The 15,989-nt window shown below is 48.9% G+C and overlaps 4 protein-coding genes across 4 annotated transcripts; 2 read left to right on the plus strand and 2 right to left on the minus strand.

The window, feature by feature from the left end:
• Positions 1–64: 64 nt before the first annotated feature.
• On the minus strand, positions 65–1,703 carry Z518_10439 (uncharacterized protein; the record flags this gene model as incomplete). Its single annotated transcript, XM_013411982.1, has 2 exons — positions 65–1,219; positions 1,281–1,703. The coding sequence occupies 2 exons, from the start codon at positions 1,701–1,703 to the stop codon at positions 65–67; spliced, it is 1,578 nt and encodes a 525-aa protein (XP_013267436.1).
• A 4,920-nt stretch (positions 1,704–6,623) lies between these two features.
• Positions 6,624–7,094, minus strand: Z518_10440 (uncharacterized protein; the record flags this gene model as incomplete). Its single annotated transcript, XM_013411983.1, has 1 exon — positions 6,624–7,094. The coding sequence occupies one exon, from the start codon at positions 7,092–7,094 to the stop codon at positions 6,624–6,626; it is 471 nt and encodes a 156-aa protein (XP_013267437.1).
• Positions 7,095–9,396: 2,302 nt separating this feature from the next.
• Positions 9,397–9,975, plus strand: Z518_10441 (uncharacterized protein; the record flags this gene model as incomplete). Its single annotated transcript, XM_013411984.1, has 1 exon — positions 9,397–9,975. One exon carries the CDS (start codon positions 9,397–9,399, stop codon positions 9,973–9,975), a length of 579 nt encoding a protein of 192 aa, XP_013267438.1.
• A 1,156-nt stretch (positions 9,976–11,131) lies between these two features.
• Z518_10442 (uncharacterized protein) lies at positions 11,132–15,380 on the plus strand (the record flags this gene model as incomplete). Its single annotated transcript, XM_013411985.1, has 5 exons — positions 11,132–11,899; positions 11,952–12,235; positions 12,295–12,424; positions 13,654–13,776; positions 13,878–15,380. The coding sequence occupies 5 exons, from the start codon at positions 11,132–11,134 to the stop codon at positions 15,378–15,380; spliced, it is 2,808 nt and encodes a 935-aa protein (XP_013267439.1).
• Positions 15,381–15,989: the final 609 nt, after the last annotated feature.

The following is a 15,989-nucleotide window of genomic DNA, read 5'->3' on the forward strand; positions in this document are numbered from 1 at the left end:
ATTAAGTTCGCATTCTTTCCCCACTTTGCAGAGTTCTTCCCAAGTTCGATCCACCTTTGCCTCTTCAATCACCACCACTATGCGGCACCGCACTACCGATCGTCTCATAATATGGTCGGAATAGGCTACACTTAGCATCCAATGTACCAGCATTGAACGCTGTCTTCAACATCCCTGGGTTCCCTAGAACCCCGACACGTGGCACGCCTTCCCAGCCTGGCCCATCGGCCGGATCCCGCGCAAACGCCGCCCACGCATTCTGCATATATCGGCTCAGTGCGTGCTGCTGCTCAGTAGCATTGACGCGCGGATAGGTGCCAAAGACCAACGAGATCTCAGAGCCATGATAGGCGCCGGCGCCGGGGTAGATCTGGGTATTCGTGAACGTGGCATTGAAGTAGTATCGCCAGGTCGGGAGCCCGGCAGTGCGCGAGTCATTTGCCAGAATCCCCGCAGGACATTGGAAGGCCAAGTCGGTAAATATAGCTGCGAGCTGAACCGCGGCAGGTGTGAGTGGGTACGCGGCTAGTATGTCCTGGACATATGCTGTCTGATTCGGGAAGAGTTCGTTGAGGAATGACGCCGAGTCTGTCTGGCCGACCGTGAACACGGTGCCTTCGTTTGCGTTGGTCCCGGTCAGTACGGGGACGGACGCGATGCTCTTATTCAACCGCGCAAGTTCGGGGTATCGGAGGAGCGTGACATTGTCGGAGACAGGACGGAAGGACAGTGCGAGATGTTCAATAGTCGACTGTATCACCGAGGCTGGATGGCTGCGGAGACAGGTCAAGTTGGATGTAGGGTGTGTTTCCGTGCAGTTCAGCGCGGCGGCGAGAGCGAGCCAAGAGGCTGGGACGTTAGTTGGGTTGATGTAGAACGACGTCTGGCCAGATTCCATTATAGCAGCCCGAAAGGGCGGGTGGTAGGGGTGTGTCGTTACGAGAATATCAACGCTCGCTGCGCCCGCACTTTCTCCGAAGATGGTCACTTTCTTCGGATCGCCGCCGAATGCTTTGATGTTTCGCTGGATCCAGTCGAGAGCAAGACGCTGGTCAAGGAATCCCAAATTTCTTTTGGCGAAGGGTAATTCTGGGGAATTAGGAAACCCAAAGACGTTGGTCCGATAGTTGAAGGAAACAATAATGATGTCTTGTTCTGCGGCAAAGGATGTCCCGTCATATATAGAGACTGAATTAGACCCGAAGTTGAGATTACCACCCTGTCAACGCCTCTAGTGAGTCTACGCCAATAACGGATCCGTGAAACAAAAGAGCACTCACGTAAATCCAAGCCATTACTGTCTTATTACGTGTAGGTGTCTGAGGAACGTACACGTTTAAATTGAGGCAATCTTCGCTCTCTCCAGCAGGCGGTGGAGGCGTGTTATACCATGCAATTGTGGCATTTCTTTGGGCTTCTGGGTAGTTGAACTGCTGGATACACGCAGGGCGATACTTGGTCGCGTGGTAAGGAGATCTCCATGGTGTGGGTTTGACTGGCGGTGCAAAGCGCCTTGGAGAAGCGGCGAAGGGTATTCCTAGGTACTTGTTAACTGTGACAGTGGCACCCGTGACTGATGTGGCCACTCCGACCACGGCACCAGAGTCAATAGTGGCCGTAGGAGTCGCGGCGAAAGCTGGGATGGCATTTCCGATAATCAGAAAGACAACAGCAGGAACCCAAAGACGTAGTAATGAGATCATCGTCCCATGAAGACAGTAGCAGCCGAAATCGAAATTCAGAAACCGACACCGACAGGAAAGTCAGTGCTGACGCCGACTTTTTAATCCTTCCGTTTAAAAGATTTCCAAGTATCACAACAAAGCATCCCCACGTTGTCATCCATCTTCAAGCCCACACTTTGTGCTATTCATAGTTGACAACCCAGATGCGGAGAAAGAGAGGTGTACGTATTCGCTAATGATGCGAAGGCCTCCTGGAGACAAGGTTCATCTTTTGGAGCGACAATACATAGCTGTTTTTTGGGTGGGGTATAAATCTACCTTGCCAGGATAACGATGATTTTATTCGTAGAGAAATCTTAAGCGATTGAAAATCTGGGGAACCTCAATCGTCGAAGATGGATCCCGAACCGAGGTGTGTGATACCGACTAAAATAGAAGAGGCGTTCGAATTTGAAATATTCGCATTGTGGACCAATGACAATCCGTAGGGATCCGAACCAGACTCGGCATAGCGGAACCTCATCTCTTGAGCAACGCGGAAGGTCCTTGCAGATGTCAATACTGCATGTGGAGGGTTGTGCAGACATGTCTTCCAATACGAAGCCGACAAGCAAGAGTCCTGGGAAGTTGTCTGCCAAATCCTCACCCAGGTTCATTCTGTCTGGCTCCCACTGCTGCGCAATAACTCACACAATTTCCCCATTTCTCTCCTTCGAAGGTTCCCGGCTCCGCGGCATTGCCCTGCTCCAGAAGAACCACATGATCTGCGAAGCCCATCATTTCTTTCGCGTGCGCAATAGCATCACTGTCTGCTTGCCTTCCTTGGCCTTGCGAAGTTTACGATGCTCTGTCTAATAATATCTGCACTCTCTTGACCCAAAGCACTAGTGGCTTCATCGAGAAATAAGAACGTGCGGATTTCGGATTAGCACCATGGCAATGACAATGCGTTGAACCGATCTGCCAGAGACGTCAAAGCCTCCTTCACCAATCATAGTCGTATAGCCTAGCAGGAGCGACTGGATGAATTCATGAATCCCAGCTAAGTGAGCGGCAGACTCTATGCATGATGCTGACGACGTCAAAAAGAGCTTGATGGTATGCCATGACCGATACTTTCACGAACAGCTATCGGCAGATAACAGGAACTTGAGGTACAATGGCAACCAGAGAACAAAGGATACTACGATCGGAAAGTGTCGAGGAAGGTGGGCTGCCAAAAGTTCCTGAAGGAGACACTGCCAAACTGTCTGCTGTCGGAGGAGAAAGGCCTAGAATGAGATGTGCCACAGTTGATTTGCCCGAACCTGAAGCGCCGACAATGGCACTGCATTTTCCAGAGGAAATAGAAAGATTCAGTGGTTGAAAGGCTGAAGCATCAGGGCGTGTAGGACAGAAAAATGTCTGATTGATGAGGCTGTTTGGTCCAGAAAGTGTGCTCATGTCGTCTCTAACTGGATGAAACCGTCCAATATCTTCATGAGAATTGACTGACATCTGCGCAAGCCGAAGGAGTCGAGTAGCGGTATCGGCAATAGACCTGATTCCTCCCCCCCCCCCCCCCCCCGCAAATACTGCTCGTTTCCTGTCGATGAGAAATGCCTCGTTGATCGTGATAGTATTTCTTGTGAAAATAGGATTCTAGGGCAAGTGCTCGGATAATCTTGATATCTGCAAAGGTCTCCATGAAAACGGTACCAATTACTTCGCTGGCTGTATTGCTACGGGATTCCCACCGAGCGGAAATGACGATAAAGCCCTGGTCAAAGCGTAGAGAACAGGTACAGCTACAAGAGTGTCAACCATAAGCTTCCAGGATGTGATAAAGGACCAGATAATCGCCACTGTCATAATCACAGCGACGACTAGTATCTTGGCCACAAATCGACTGGCAAGGTCTCGTATTTCTTTAGCGCTTCGATCCAAACACAGGATAAAAGTTCGAAAAATTGTTTCCCCTCTTCGACTGCCGCATTATGCGTTGCATCGCTTCAACGCGAAGCCCCGTCGACCCAAGCTTGGCTTGCACAATCCAGCAGATATTTCATAAGGAAGCAGGCAATTCCATCAGCAATATCAATTCCCGGAATTGCCAGAGTACATCGAGCGTCTTTCCCGTGTACTCTGTTAGCATGCGGAATATCGTAAAAAATTGCGTTAGGGTATATGAGAAGGAGGGCGGAGCTCCTGCATGGCTGAGTGTTGCGACGAAGCTCAGGGTAAGCCTTGATTCGATCACCGTCATTGGAATTTTAGTTAGAGAATAAGTTGCATGATTGAGCTCAGAGGTCTCCGAAGGCGATTCGGGGCTTGCTGAGTTTCGTTGGCAATTGAACCGTCAGGAGAAGCAGGAGTAGAGGCTTATCGTATGCATATTAAATTATTTTGCTGCGTGGCCCAAAAAGGTTTGGACCTTATCTCTACCCAAGGCACTTTGTGTCGGAGATCTCAGAGGATACATTGCCCTTTCTCGCGCCATAGACTGTCGCTGGAGGCTTTTCAGGGCTGCTCCTCCACTGGTTGACGGCTCTGTCCTCAACCTCGCCTGAATTGGCCTGATATGGCGCTATATCGGGATGCCTGGGGCGAAGCGGGCTCGGAAGTGTCTTCGGATTCGGCAGGAAAATCATCTTTGCGACTTGACCTCATTGGATGACCGGTTTGCGATGTGCTTGTGCCTACGCCATTGGCAACATTCACATGCTTTTTCAAGATTGGGAAAACTCCTTCGACGTCCTTCATAAATGACGTTACTGTTACCCAGGATGTGGACAAAGTCTTCCTTTCTCACTTGACCCAGATCGTGAGTAATGACAATTGCTATCTCCCCTTTTCGCAATTCAAGAGTCGCGCCCATAACCGCAGTCTTAGCAAGACAATCAAACATGCAGGTGGATTCGTCCAAATTTATGGGGTGTCTCTCAGCCGTACGCGTGCGATGGCAATTTGTTGCTTCTGACCTCCTGATAATGATGAATCCCCCCAGCCAGCTCTTGTCTTCAACCCTTCAGGAAGATCACGGACGGTCTTCTCCGACTCCGATAGTTTCGAACATGAGCAAACCTGGCTGTAGGTGACTCGATCGTAATCGTGATAACCTAAGGTGGTGTTTCTGAATATGGTTTCACCGACCAAACACGGCACCGCCGAGCCAGAGTGGTGTTGTTTCTGGGCTGATTCATATCAAGATGTTGAACATCGTTGTCGCTAATGAATATCCTTCCCATCTGAAGCGGATAGAATTGCATGATTGAATTGTTCAGAGTACTTATGAAGATGGTCTTGCCTGCTGGGAAGGCATAGGCTCAGTTCCGAAACACAGGCTGATCCGGATTACAAGGATAAGTAAAAACGACCTTTTCGAGTTCGGATATCTTTGCAAAAAAGGGACGAGTAACATACTGCTCGCATTTCAATATCGCCCTCACGAAGCTGGGGTGACAACCCACCAGCCTTTCGAAATTTTTGGTTTCCCTCTGTTTACCTTGTTCAAGATTTTCCTTTGGCGAAAGAGCCGCGGTTTGACCCTTTTGATGAATAGCGCCATGAGGGAGAAAATCTCCAAATGCGTTCATCACTATAGAATAAGCCCAGAAAGCTGCGACTTTGTTTATCGCCAAACCAGAATCCTTCTCACATTAGTAAGAGAAAATTTGTAGCTTTGGAGCCTATGGGAACTTGCCTCGAAAGAACATAGAAATGCTGGCAAAACGGACGAACTCAATTTGCGAAGAACTTGTGAAAACCTGCTTCAGAAAGAACTGCGTAGCTTCTTTGAGGTATTCTGGGGGCCGGGGGATATTGTTTTTTCTCTTTCCCGTTAAGTGTTGAAACATTTGATGGTAACGATGTTTGTGATTGCGTTATTTGCCAATTTTGTCGTCTCTCCAAATTTCTCGTCTTGCCCATTTATGTGGATTTACACTTACAAGCTCCAGGAAAGATAGGCTTGAGCGATACACATGATTAAGAAACCGAGTAGCTGTGGCGTTTCGAGCTGAAGTTCTTTGACATTGTTAGATTTGACAAATATTGACGGAATGTGCCTCACGTTTGCATTCGGACCAAAAGCGTTCCCACTCCAGCTCGATCCCGCCCCGTGAAAGAGCTCCTCACAAACATAGTTGGCTTGTGTCTCCCAAAAGGTGAGCTACAGAGTAAAGAGGCAGCTCCTGAAAAAGAATATGCCCGCATCGATCCCCAACAAAGCGTGGCGCCATCATATTTTTCTGCGCCATTGTCGGAGAAAGAGTCAAAAATTTGCCCCAAAAAAGTAACGCAAACGCTGGGTGCAAAGGCCCTCCCGCAGCTGAAAGGGTCATGGCAGGGACTAGCACAAAGCAAATGTACTCTTCTTGTAAAACTGAAGATAGCCACCCAGCCGTTGGAGTCATGTCGATCACTTTGCTAGATCATTGATCATCCCTGCACTCATCTTGGACTTCTCTGTTCATATCGCGGTGAGAACAGGGTGGACATGGCGATACGCATGCGCAAAGAAGGATGTTGGGAGGTTGCACAAGGGTATTGAGTATTCGCTAGCGAAGCTTCAAACTTCGGAATCCAACTAAGTTTGTGTGTTCTTGGTAGTTCCTCTTTTCGTTGCATTCGTGCTCGGCCCTGGTCTCTGGCCCTTACCTGCCAATCAAGGGAACATAGCTGAGCTTATTATTGCTCTTCAGGAATGTTGACAACTCCCATCAAATCCGGCATGTCGTTAAACTCCTCAAGTTCTCCCACCCATTCGTCAAGCCAATTTCAATTTTCTGGGTGGACGTAGCTGCCAGCTGATGAAAATCCAGTATTGCCGGTGTCCGATCGCGCCCTTCATCATTAACCGTGTCGCGATACTTTTGAACCTGAACAGTTTCTGTCAACTTCAATTTAAAATAGTCTTCAGCTGAAGCTCCATATGCAATGGCGTCTTTCATCTGGTGGTTAAGACTTCTTGGTCTCTTTTTGAGCATTTTCATAAATCCAGTCATTCAGGCCGGCGCGATTTCGGGCAATTTCGATTGCATAGAATTGCATCCGTATAGCAAAGATTGTCTCTTTCTCCCCATACTCGGTCTTTGGACTCTTCCTCAGCATAGTGCCAAAGTTGTAGTCTTCGATTTTCTTGTCACCTTTTTCATAGACCATGGCAAAGTTACGCCACTTTTCCTTCCCCTCTTTGCTCTTCATTTGATCTTCATCAATCTCTTGGGCGGGATCGAAGTCTGGAAACTCTCGTTTCAAGTGCTCCAAGATCTCGTCATCTAGTCTGGTGAGGCGAAGTTTTGATCCAGGCATCTTTTCGAGAATGGACCAGTAGACAGTCATATGCTGGACAGCCTTGACTGCGAATTGTTTCTCCATATCCTCATAGTTCGGAGCATTTTCAGGATCGATGTAACTGGTAAGAGACATGTCGATGCAGGTAGAGTGATTCCGCCGAAAGAACGATTGGTGATATTGTGGCGAATTATGCCCGGCGTGTCCTTTTTTATTGTCCCAAGCGAAATTCCGATGAGGCAGTGTACAGAACAATGCATGCGATGATTACAGCGAATAAATTCAAAGGATTCAGAACCAGGTTGAAGTTGTCGTGATTGTGACTCGAAACTCGCGGCTAAAGATATAGAAGTCTTGGCATTGTAAATGGAGAATTAAAACCGCTGCTGCACTGTGGTTCCAAATGCTCTGCTGTACCTCAGCCTCGGGATCGAGGGCAAAAGATGGCTGATCGGGACTCGGTCGAAAAGTTGTAACCATAAAACTATACCGCAGATGGATCACATGGCCATGGTAAATAGTATATGGAGTGGGTTCTGGTGTGCCTTCATGGATTTTCATTGAGTGGAAGTGAGCACATTTACTTATCACTAACAGGAGCCATCCTTGCTAGCTTGTTGAGTTCGAACCTTTCCTGACGCCCCAAACAAGCAAGTTTATTGGCGAACCATGACTATCAAAGTTCGATGTGCATCACAGAACACAACCTCAGCCAGCCACTACATGACCTGCCAGCGCAGCGTATTGCCGTATTCTGGGGCATCCGGTGTGCCAGTGGTTTCCTACCTCCATATCCACTCCGTGCCTGGTCACAGTATATTCTGAACTACCAACGCGACGATCATCCTACATCACTCCTAAACATCAAACAAAATAACCACAGTTGACTTCAACACATGATATATGTTCTGAGACCTTGGCACCGACCTTGAACAGGCGGAGTTGTGACTTGTAGGACGGGTTTCACAGCTACTGACATATTCTTGTCTTTCTCGGATATCCTGGCTGTGCACAAAAAAGAGAAGAACGGGTCCCATCACCAGATCAATTTCCGACGGTGGCTGCCGCCGACAACACCCGCTACCTGCATTTAGTACGGAGTTCTCAAATGCAACACCTGAAGAAGCCATGGAAGAGAGCTGACAATTGCCACTCATGTGTTATCACGGTTGCCTGGCATTCCTCAGCCTCAAGATTGCGTAAGAAGTGCTTCGGGGTCAATCCGACTCCTCACTTCCTCCCCATCTCTGGCCCTCGACTGGGGTTTAGCTTCGCTTATTAAATGTTGCATAGGCTATGAACATAAGTAGATTACGCTGGCAGGACACACAGACCGGGCACAAACCCAACCTAGGACATCTTCTATCATATTGATGTGTCCTCCATGGTCTGGCCTATAACTATGTTGTTATTGTTGTTTCTCTAATTTAATGTCCGCCCGTGGCTATGCCTCACGGCAGTTCTACTCCTGTGACTGAGGACCTGAGGCGGGCTTCCACAGGAGGGCCACCGGCCCGGGAACGATATTGAAAAGATCTTCTTTGCTGATATAGCCATGAAGAAAAGGGGCGGGAGAACGTGACAGTTCCTTCAGGCTACGGATATGGCCGACCAGATCTGGTAGAATGGTAACCAAGTTTGTTTAACATACTTCCCGAATCAGTTCTCAGTAGCGCACTAACTTTCCCCTTTCGGTACTGGTGGGGCAGCAGGACCGAATTTGCAATAAGGAGCGGTAGAACGGCATTGGCTCCGAACCAATGGCTCTTAGAGGATGAACCCCGCAAGTGCGAAAGGGGAGCTGAATAGGTTCTTTTGCTGCGCCTGGTGCTGCACGGCATTTGAGAGGACCGTTAAGCGCCTTCCCGATTCTACAAATCAGCTGAAGTTCGCGCTCACGCCCGTTTAGGCAGAAAACGGCTGTCAAGAAGCTGTCATCATTCTGACAGAGCCTCCAGTTTACCCGGACTACTATTCAACCGTCGAGCATGGGGAGGATAATACGAGTGCAATATATGACCTGTCAGATTTATCAGCCAGCCTCCTTGCTGCCAATTCAAAATAGTCGCGAATAGATTGCATAGTCCCCCATCACTATAGTGTGTGTCATGACTTCTCCCAACATGCACTTACAAGTGTTAGTCGTTCCTCTGTCTACATCACACGCAATGAAACGCCAATTAGATAAAGAACCCATTGTTTTACATCACCATGGCGGTCTGTGTTCTTCTTGCACAGCCCTCAACGATCACAATCCTCAAAGGTATAACAGGTTATCAGATTCGGGGGGAGTTTCCTTCAGCGCCTTCCTTCTGCCTTATCTAGCACATTTCAGTACAACAACCCTTCCATCTCCATAGAGTGGATATCTTCGCGCATTGAGCTGCTTCATCTCCGCTCTCTCGTGTGCTGGGGGTTAAATAGTTTGATGGCCCGGATGTCCACTTTCGGCAACAAATCCGTGAAAGTTCATGATCGGGAACTCGTTCAACTCTCAATTGTGCCACAGAAATCGGACTATACCGGACTCTTTGGCCATTACTCGCGGAGCTCGGGTGTGGGGGTCAATAAGAAAGCTTTGATGATTGGAGTCAACTATTTTCGCCAGCGGGGTCAATTATGCGGCAGCATACGTGAGGTTCAGAACATGTCCGCATATCTCAACCTGAACTTTGGATACCCCAGAGAGAACATGGTCATTCTAACGGATGACCAGCGAAATCCATTCTCCCAACCGACAAGAGCCAACATACTTAGGGCAATGTGTTGGCTGGTGAAAGATGTCCAGAGCAACGACTCTTTGGTTTTCCACTACAGTGGTCATGGCCCACAGCCACCGAGCGATAAGGAAGAGGAGGAAGGCTGCGACGAAGTTATATTCCCGGTGGACTTTCGCTCAGCTGGTTGCATAATAGGTATTGAGATTTACAAAATAATGATTCAAGGACTGCCTGCTGGTGTGAAACTCAAAACTATTTTCGACTATAGTTATTATGAGGGAATGACAATTTACTGACCTGGACGGAGACCACCGGGCGGGAGAGGGGGTCGACAACTCCCCGTATCTGCGGGAAAGAAAATGTTCTCAGCACTGTGTTAAGCGTGAGCAATGATCGAGGCGCATAGGAGTAAATGTCGCGCCATCGCGGAAGACCATGGAAAAGACAGGAAGACAAAGCATTGAGAGCAGAGTAGTGCTGAACCGATGTAAATGTAGCACATTCTTTCGATCCCGGCTTCCACTAACACCACGGCCATCCAGATTTCTCGAACGTAACTCCTACAATTATCCTTTTCGTCTAGCTGTGGTCGGATGACGACTGGTACCGGTATGGCACATGCTCTGGGACTGTGGAAATCAAAATTGAGATTCTTGAGTGATAGAGAACGCCGTGATAGACCATGTCATCATGCAACGGATGTATATCAAGACTCATTCTTTGCTTGAATGCATCACTCAGAGTTTAAGCCGAAGAAATCATAGTCTCGAGTTAGACCCCTTTAGGCCTACATCTCGAAGTAGATGGAAGAAAAGAGCCTGATCTCGCATTTCACCGCCCTTCCCTTTTCCTCCGGTTTTGGACAGCCAAATACCAATCCGTGAACAAACTCGAAAGATAGGGTTTCTGTCTCGATTTGACCAGAGCGGTTGCGTCGTAGCTCCAATCACAAGTGTCTACGAAGGGGCTTCTCCTTGCATTGTTGATTGAAACGCACTCCTATGTCAAGATATTTGAATGTCTCAGCCTTGCAAGATGAAGCCGAAACTCAATGGGGAAATCTGTACGGAGACGCAGTGAACCTACTCAGTACTACTACGGAGTATTTAGGCGTCGCTGGGATGATGGAAAACTTTTCTCCGAATCAGCTTGGGTTGATTGATTGACTGTGCACAAAAGTCCTTAAGCCGTCAAAGGTTTGTGCGAAGCCGACTCTTGACTAGCGTACAAAACATGTGAAAACAACAAACGCACCCTCTCAGCTGGTCTGTCGGTACAGGAAGTTCGTTGCTCTCTTTGATCACACTCAACTCTAAGCTCCGCTATGCTTCAGGAGTTCCATCGCAGCCTCTTCGTCTATTCGTGACATCAGCTCACTTCTGCTACTTCTCTCCGCGCTTCTATAAAGATTTGTTTGATCTTCTCATCTCTCAACAATAAACGGGCCCCATTATGGAGATGCCCCCGATCTATCGTCCTAGTCCTCGGCGAACTTTTGAGATAACTCCTGCCTCGACTGATTCCTCCCATCCTCCTTCTCCAGCAACAGAAACAACGAACCCAGATTTGCTCACCAGCCAAAAGTCCGATTCTACTCCCAGCCGCACGCGATCAACCCTGGACCTCACCTCATCAACTTTACTCGGTATTTACTCACCTATAGGGTCGGATGGGATGCGAGAAGAGCTGTCAACACCATGGGGAACGGGAGCACAGACACCAAGCCAAAGACGAAGTGTTGATGACTACACACCTCAAGAACCTCCGGTAACCTGGACAAGAGAAACTACAAAACCGAGGCCAAAACCCAAGAGAAAGGGATTCCGTGGGTATGTGGTACCTCTTGCTCTACAAACTACTCTTCTATTTGGGTTCGGAATTGGCTATGGGTCCATTATCACACATCTGCACAAGACTCAGCACATAACACCAATGCCGGTACCAGACATTGAGCGCAATACTTTGTACTATCAGATTTCCTGGGGCATCTTTGGCATTTTGCTTGGGAATGCTTTGCCACTAGTTGATTCATTCTGGGAGAGGTTTATCTCGCCTGCTGTCTCTGGAGATCAGGCCTCCCCGAATCCAAAGTCAGGGGTGGGAAAGACATCCAACTCCGATGGAACAAGTCCAGGTTCATCGTACGACAGTGGCTTGGGTCCGATTTGGTACTCAGCGGTACGAAGTATGGGCGTCTTCGTTGGTATTGCATTTGCGGTGGTAAGACGGACTCTTCCTCCGACTTTTACCCACATATTGATTAATTGCTCAGCGACGACTTCCCTGGCAATCAACTCTGCAAGTTGCTTTGACTTTGGCTCTGGCGAATCCCGTTTTATGGTATCTGATCGATCGATCATTACCAGGTTTCGCGTTTTCAGCAGCGATCAGCACCATCGGCACGTTGCTTCTGCTGCTGATCGATCCAAATTTTGTGCCGGTTCCAGCAATCCATCAGCCCATGGCATCTGAACGGTTTGGTGTTTATACTTGGTTGGCGAGTATACTTTTCTGCACAAGCATTTGCTTCGGTGCGATTGGTAGAAGGCTTCAATTGTGAGCCAGGGAGGTCTAGCTAATTCGATTCGAGAAATATCCTTTTTTAATACCTTCAGAATGCGGATTCTCCAGGTACGATTTGTAGAGAGTGCCGGGCCAGGAGGCCGCAGAGTGCTGTTCGACAACGGCGTCGCTCAGTATTTTCTCGGTATCAAGTCGGGACAACTTAGATTCGACGTCATTAGTGTACGAAACAGTACCCAAACGCCTTTCTCGTGTTGGGGGCCAGAAGTCAATCAGAACACTCAATCTTACGAGTTCTAGCCAATACAGTAATGTGTTCTACTGTACCAGGTGATGTGTGTACGCGCACGAGCTCCGCAGCAGCGTCTGCACCCCTCCACCTCAAATCGTTGTGGACCGTTGTGTTGATGAGACACACCCAAAGACCATGGCAGATGCATGCGACAAACAGGAGCTCGTTGTCAGCCCATTGGCTCTTCTCCTTCTGCACCAACCACATTTGGCAAACAGGTAGACCCGCAAACTGTGATGCATGATCGACAAGGCAATGCGGATATCACCAGGTCGAAGACGGAAGCACAGAGTGTGGATTCGGGGATCTAGGCTCGCAACGCATTTCTGGCACTGGGATATCGGAGGAATGTGAGAGGGTGGTTTCAGGGTGTCACGGCTTCGATGACGGCTGCCGCGGAATGGCCACACATTGGCCAGAGGTCGTTTTGGTGGTGGCACGAGCGTGAGTGTGTTTGACATCAACTGTGTTTACTTCTTTGCTCTGCTATCCAGCTAAATCTTACAAGCATGCAACAACACAAGTCGAGACATGCATGGCTCATTGGCAGTAGCGGGCCCCAGGTGTTCATGACTTTGGTATGCATATGTCCACTTGACCACTCGAACGCGCCGAACTGATCAGGCGCGTCATGAGCCAGGTTTTGGTCGATAGTTTCAAGTATGGGGTGAGCTGATTCGCGGCCCCCTGAACATGGGACTTGATTACGGTTCATGATAGGCGTCAAATGGTGCGTTGCTAGGCGCAGCTTGGTAAGGTTCGGTTGACCAAATATAAAAATTTCCCAGAAAAGAACTTGCGGGTGCACCGCCAAGGGTCATTGAATCCATCAACACTATCGCTTTGACTGTGTGTACACCCATGTCGACGCACTCTGTCATCAACACTCTTTACCCCTCGGACATACTCCCTCCTGACATTTCTTGACGCCTTATTCTCGCCATTCGCTCGAGAGCTGGCTCTTGTGCGACCCTCACTTTATTGATGCCCAACTGGTCCACTCTTTACATGAATCGGCGACCGCCATCTACGCCTAAGCCCTGACGATTTGCAACTTTCACCACTCACCGACTTCCACGCAATATGGTTTCTTTTCAATGCGAGGTCAGCACAATGGACGACATTTCTCACTGGTCTGTCACTGACTACCAAGCCATAGGCTTGTGGAGATGTTCTCATCAAGAGGAAACTCGATTCGCATCGCAACCAATGCCGAGCCGCCGTCTTTTCCTGCCTCGACTGCATGACAACGTTTAAAGGGACCGACTATAGGTCGCATACGGTGCGTCGATCATGATGGGGTGCAGATATGTTCAATATCAGCCTGCCTGCCGGGATCTGCGCCCCAATGCAAAGAACTTTTTGAACTGATGTGCGGAATAGTCCTGCGTCACCGAAGATCAGAAATATCAGGGTGCTTTATATCGCGAGAAGCCTTCAAGGGCCGCGAAGAGGAAATCAGTCTCAATCGTTGAGCCAGTCGATAACAACGCTCTTGTACCGCGTTCAGCATACGTTGAAGACGCGTCTGATGTCGACACGACTCCTCCTCACGTTCCCACGCCTCCCCCTGCTGTCCTAGTCTCGAATCGTGACAGCGTATTTGACTACATGGTCAACGAAAGCCCCCCCGGCACACCACGGATAAGTTTTGCGAAAAGCAGGGAAGAAATGTCCATGAAGAATAGTGCCCCGTCTATATTCTCCAACAGCAGGCCGTCCAGTCAAAATGGCTATCGGAATAATGAAGAACAGCAACACAGCCAAGAGTATGAGGAAAACGGATATACTTGGGGCACCGAGCCCGTTAAGCCTCGAGGTCTGCTGGAGATGAACGGGAGTGCCTTAAGCCTTGAATTTATGACACCGGCCGCCAAAGAGACCAAATCAAAGTTGGACAAGAAAGAAAGACCTCGAGCACATAATCGGACAGATAGTGGGAGCGAAAAGAAACGAAAGCGTCCAACTGACGACCAAATCCATGAGTTGGAAAGAGACACACTTATGGTGGATACAACGAAGGTGGATACTCCTTCCATCGCTCATTCCGGACTCACGGGTGGCCTTAGCCGCATGATGTCTTCAAACGATGACTATCCGTTCTCACGATCTCTAGAAAACGAAGACAAACGCCAAGTCGTCGAGAAGGAGCGCCCGAGTCGTCGGAGCCATAAACCCGAAGATCCCGGCTCACCTCTAAAAAGAACCCGCCATACCAAAGAGGATCCGAACGGCTTGGGTATCTCCATCAAAGGTCGCGCTGTCAAAGCACTGTCTATGGTTGGCGGAGCCCTCCTACCCGGAAGCCAGATCGACTCCCAACAACAAAGCAGCGGTCGAACAAGGAGAAGAGCAAGCTCATCTGATCATGGCCAAAGCCTTGTTCGTGTTCGCGATGGTGAGAAGCGTGAGAGGAAGAAACATAAAGTCCACCGTCACAATGGGACTGCCTCGGCGAATATACGTCATGAGCACCGCTCCCGCCGCCGTTTGTATAGCGATGATTCCCCCTCACATTCTCCGGGAGAAGGCGACACGCGGAAACTCAAAGCAATAGAGTATCGCAAGAACGACGACTCGGCCTCCGATTCGGACTCCGACCAAGGGCATCAAAATGGCAGTGGTACTGCGAAACGCAAGGGTTCGAATGGAACCATGGTCGTCTTTGGCGCAGAAGAGAAGTCGAGACGTGCGTGCCGGAGTTTCCTTGCCAATGCGCCAGGCTTGGACTCTGAGAAAGGATATTCCATCCATAAGATGCTGAAACGCTGGCACAAACATAACGACGTCCGAAGTTCGAGTCTAAAAGTAGAAGAGGAAAATGTCCTGTGGAGAAGTTTACGGGTGCGAAGGAACGAAAGAGGCGAGTATGTCGTCTTCTTCTGACCGCACCGTCGAGCTTGATAAATTATTCCATTAATGGGGGAGATACATGATTGATTGCGGAGTAATTTTCTATCCGAGCTTTGAGGGCTACACGAGAAGGACGTTCCAACATCTCTTTTCTTTTGTGACTGCCGATTCATCTACTGCATAGGTGGTGCATGACGGGTTTCTCATTCTTCTCTTCCCGTCATGGGAATTCCTCTTCAATGTCGCAGGTATGAAGAGAATGTATTAATCTCTTGACACCGTCGTTTCCACTGGCACTCATCTCCTCGGTTATGGCTCCGGATCTACGGGCAGACTCTCAGGGGCCAAGAAACTTAATGATGTACAATTATGGGCAGCTGAATGGGTCGGATGTGATAGAATTAGGAATGATCTTTAGGTTGCTGGCGTGCCTTTGACAACGATTACACTGCATCGTAGGCAGCATATTTACGTTGCCTCTCTCCCAGATTTTGCATTATTGACGATCACGGTGGAGAGCATAAGAGGTTCGGCCCTGGTACTTAGGACGAGGCCGCGAGACCAGTCAGTGAAAGGTCCAATAGACTCCACCCACGGTACCGATCATCAAGGTCGTTGCGTTGACCCGAGATCATGGAATAT

This window comes from Rhinocladiella mackenziei (assembly GCF_000835555.1).
Source record: "Rhinocladiella mackenziei CBS 650.93 unplaced genomic scaffold supercont1.9, whole genome shotgun sequence".
NCBI lineage: Eukaryota > Fungi > Ascomycota > Eurotiomycetes > Chaetothyriales > Herpotrichiellaceae > Rhinocladiella > Rhinocladiella mackenziei.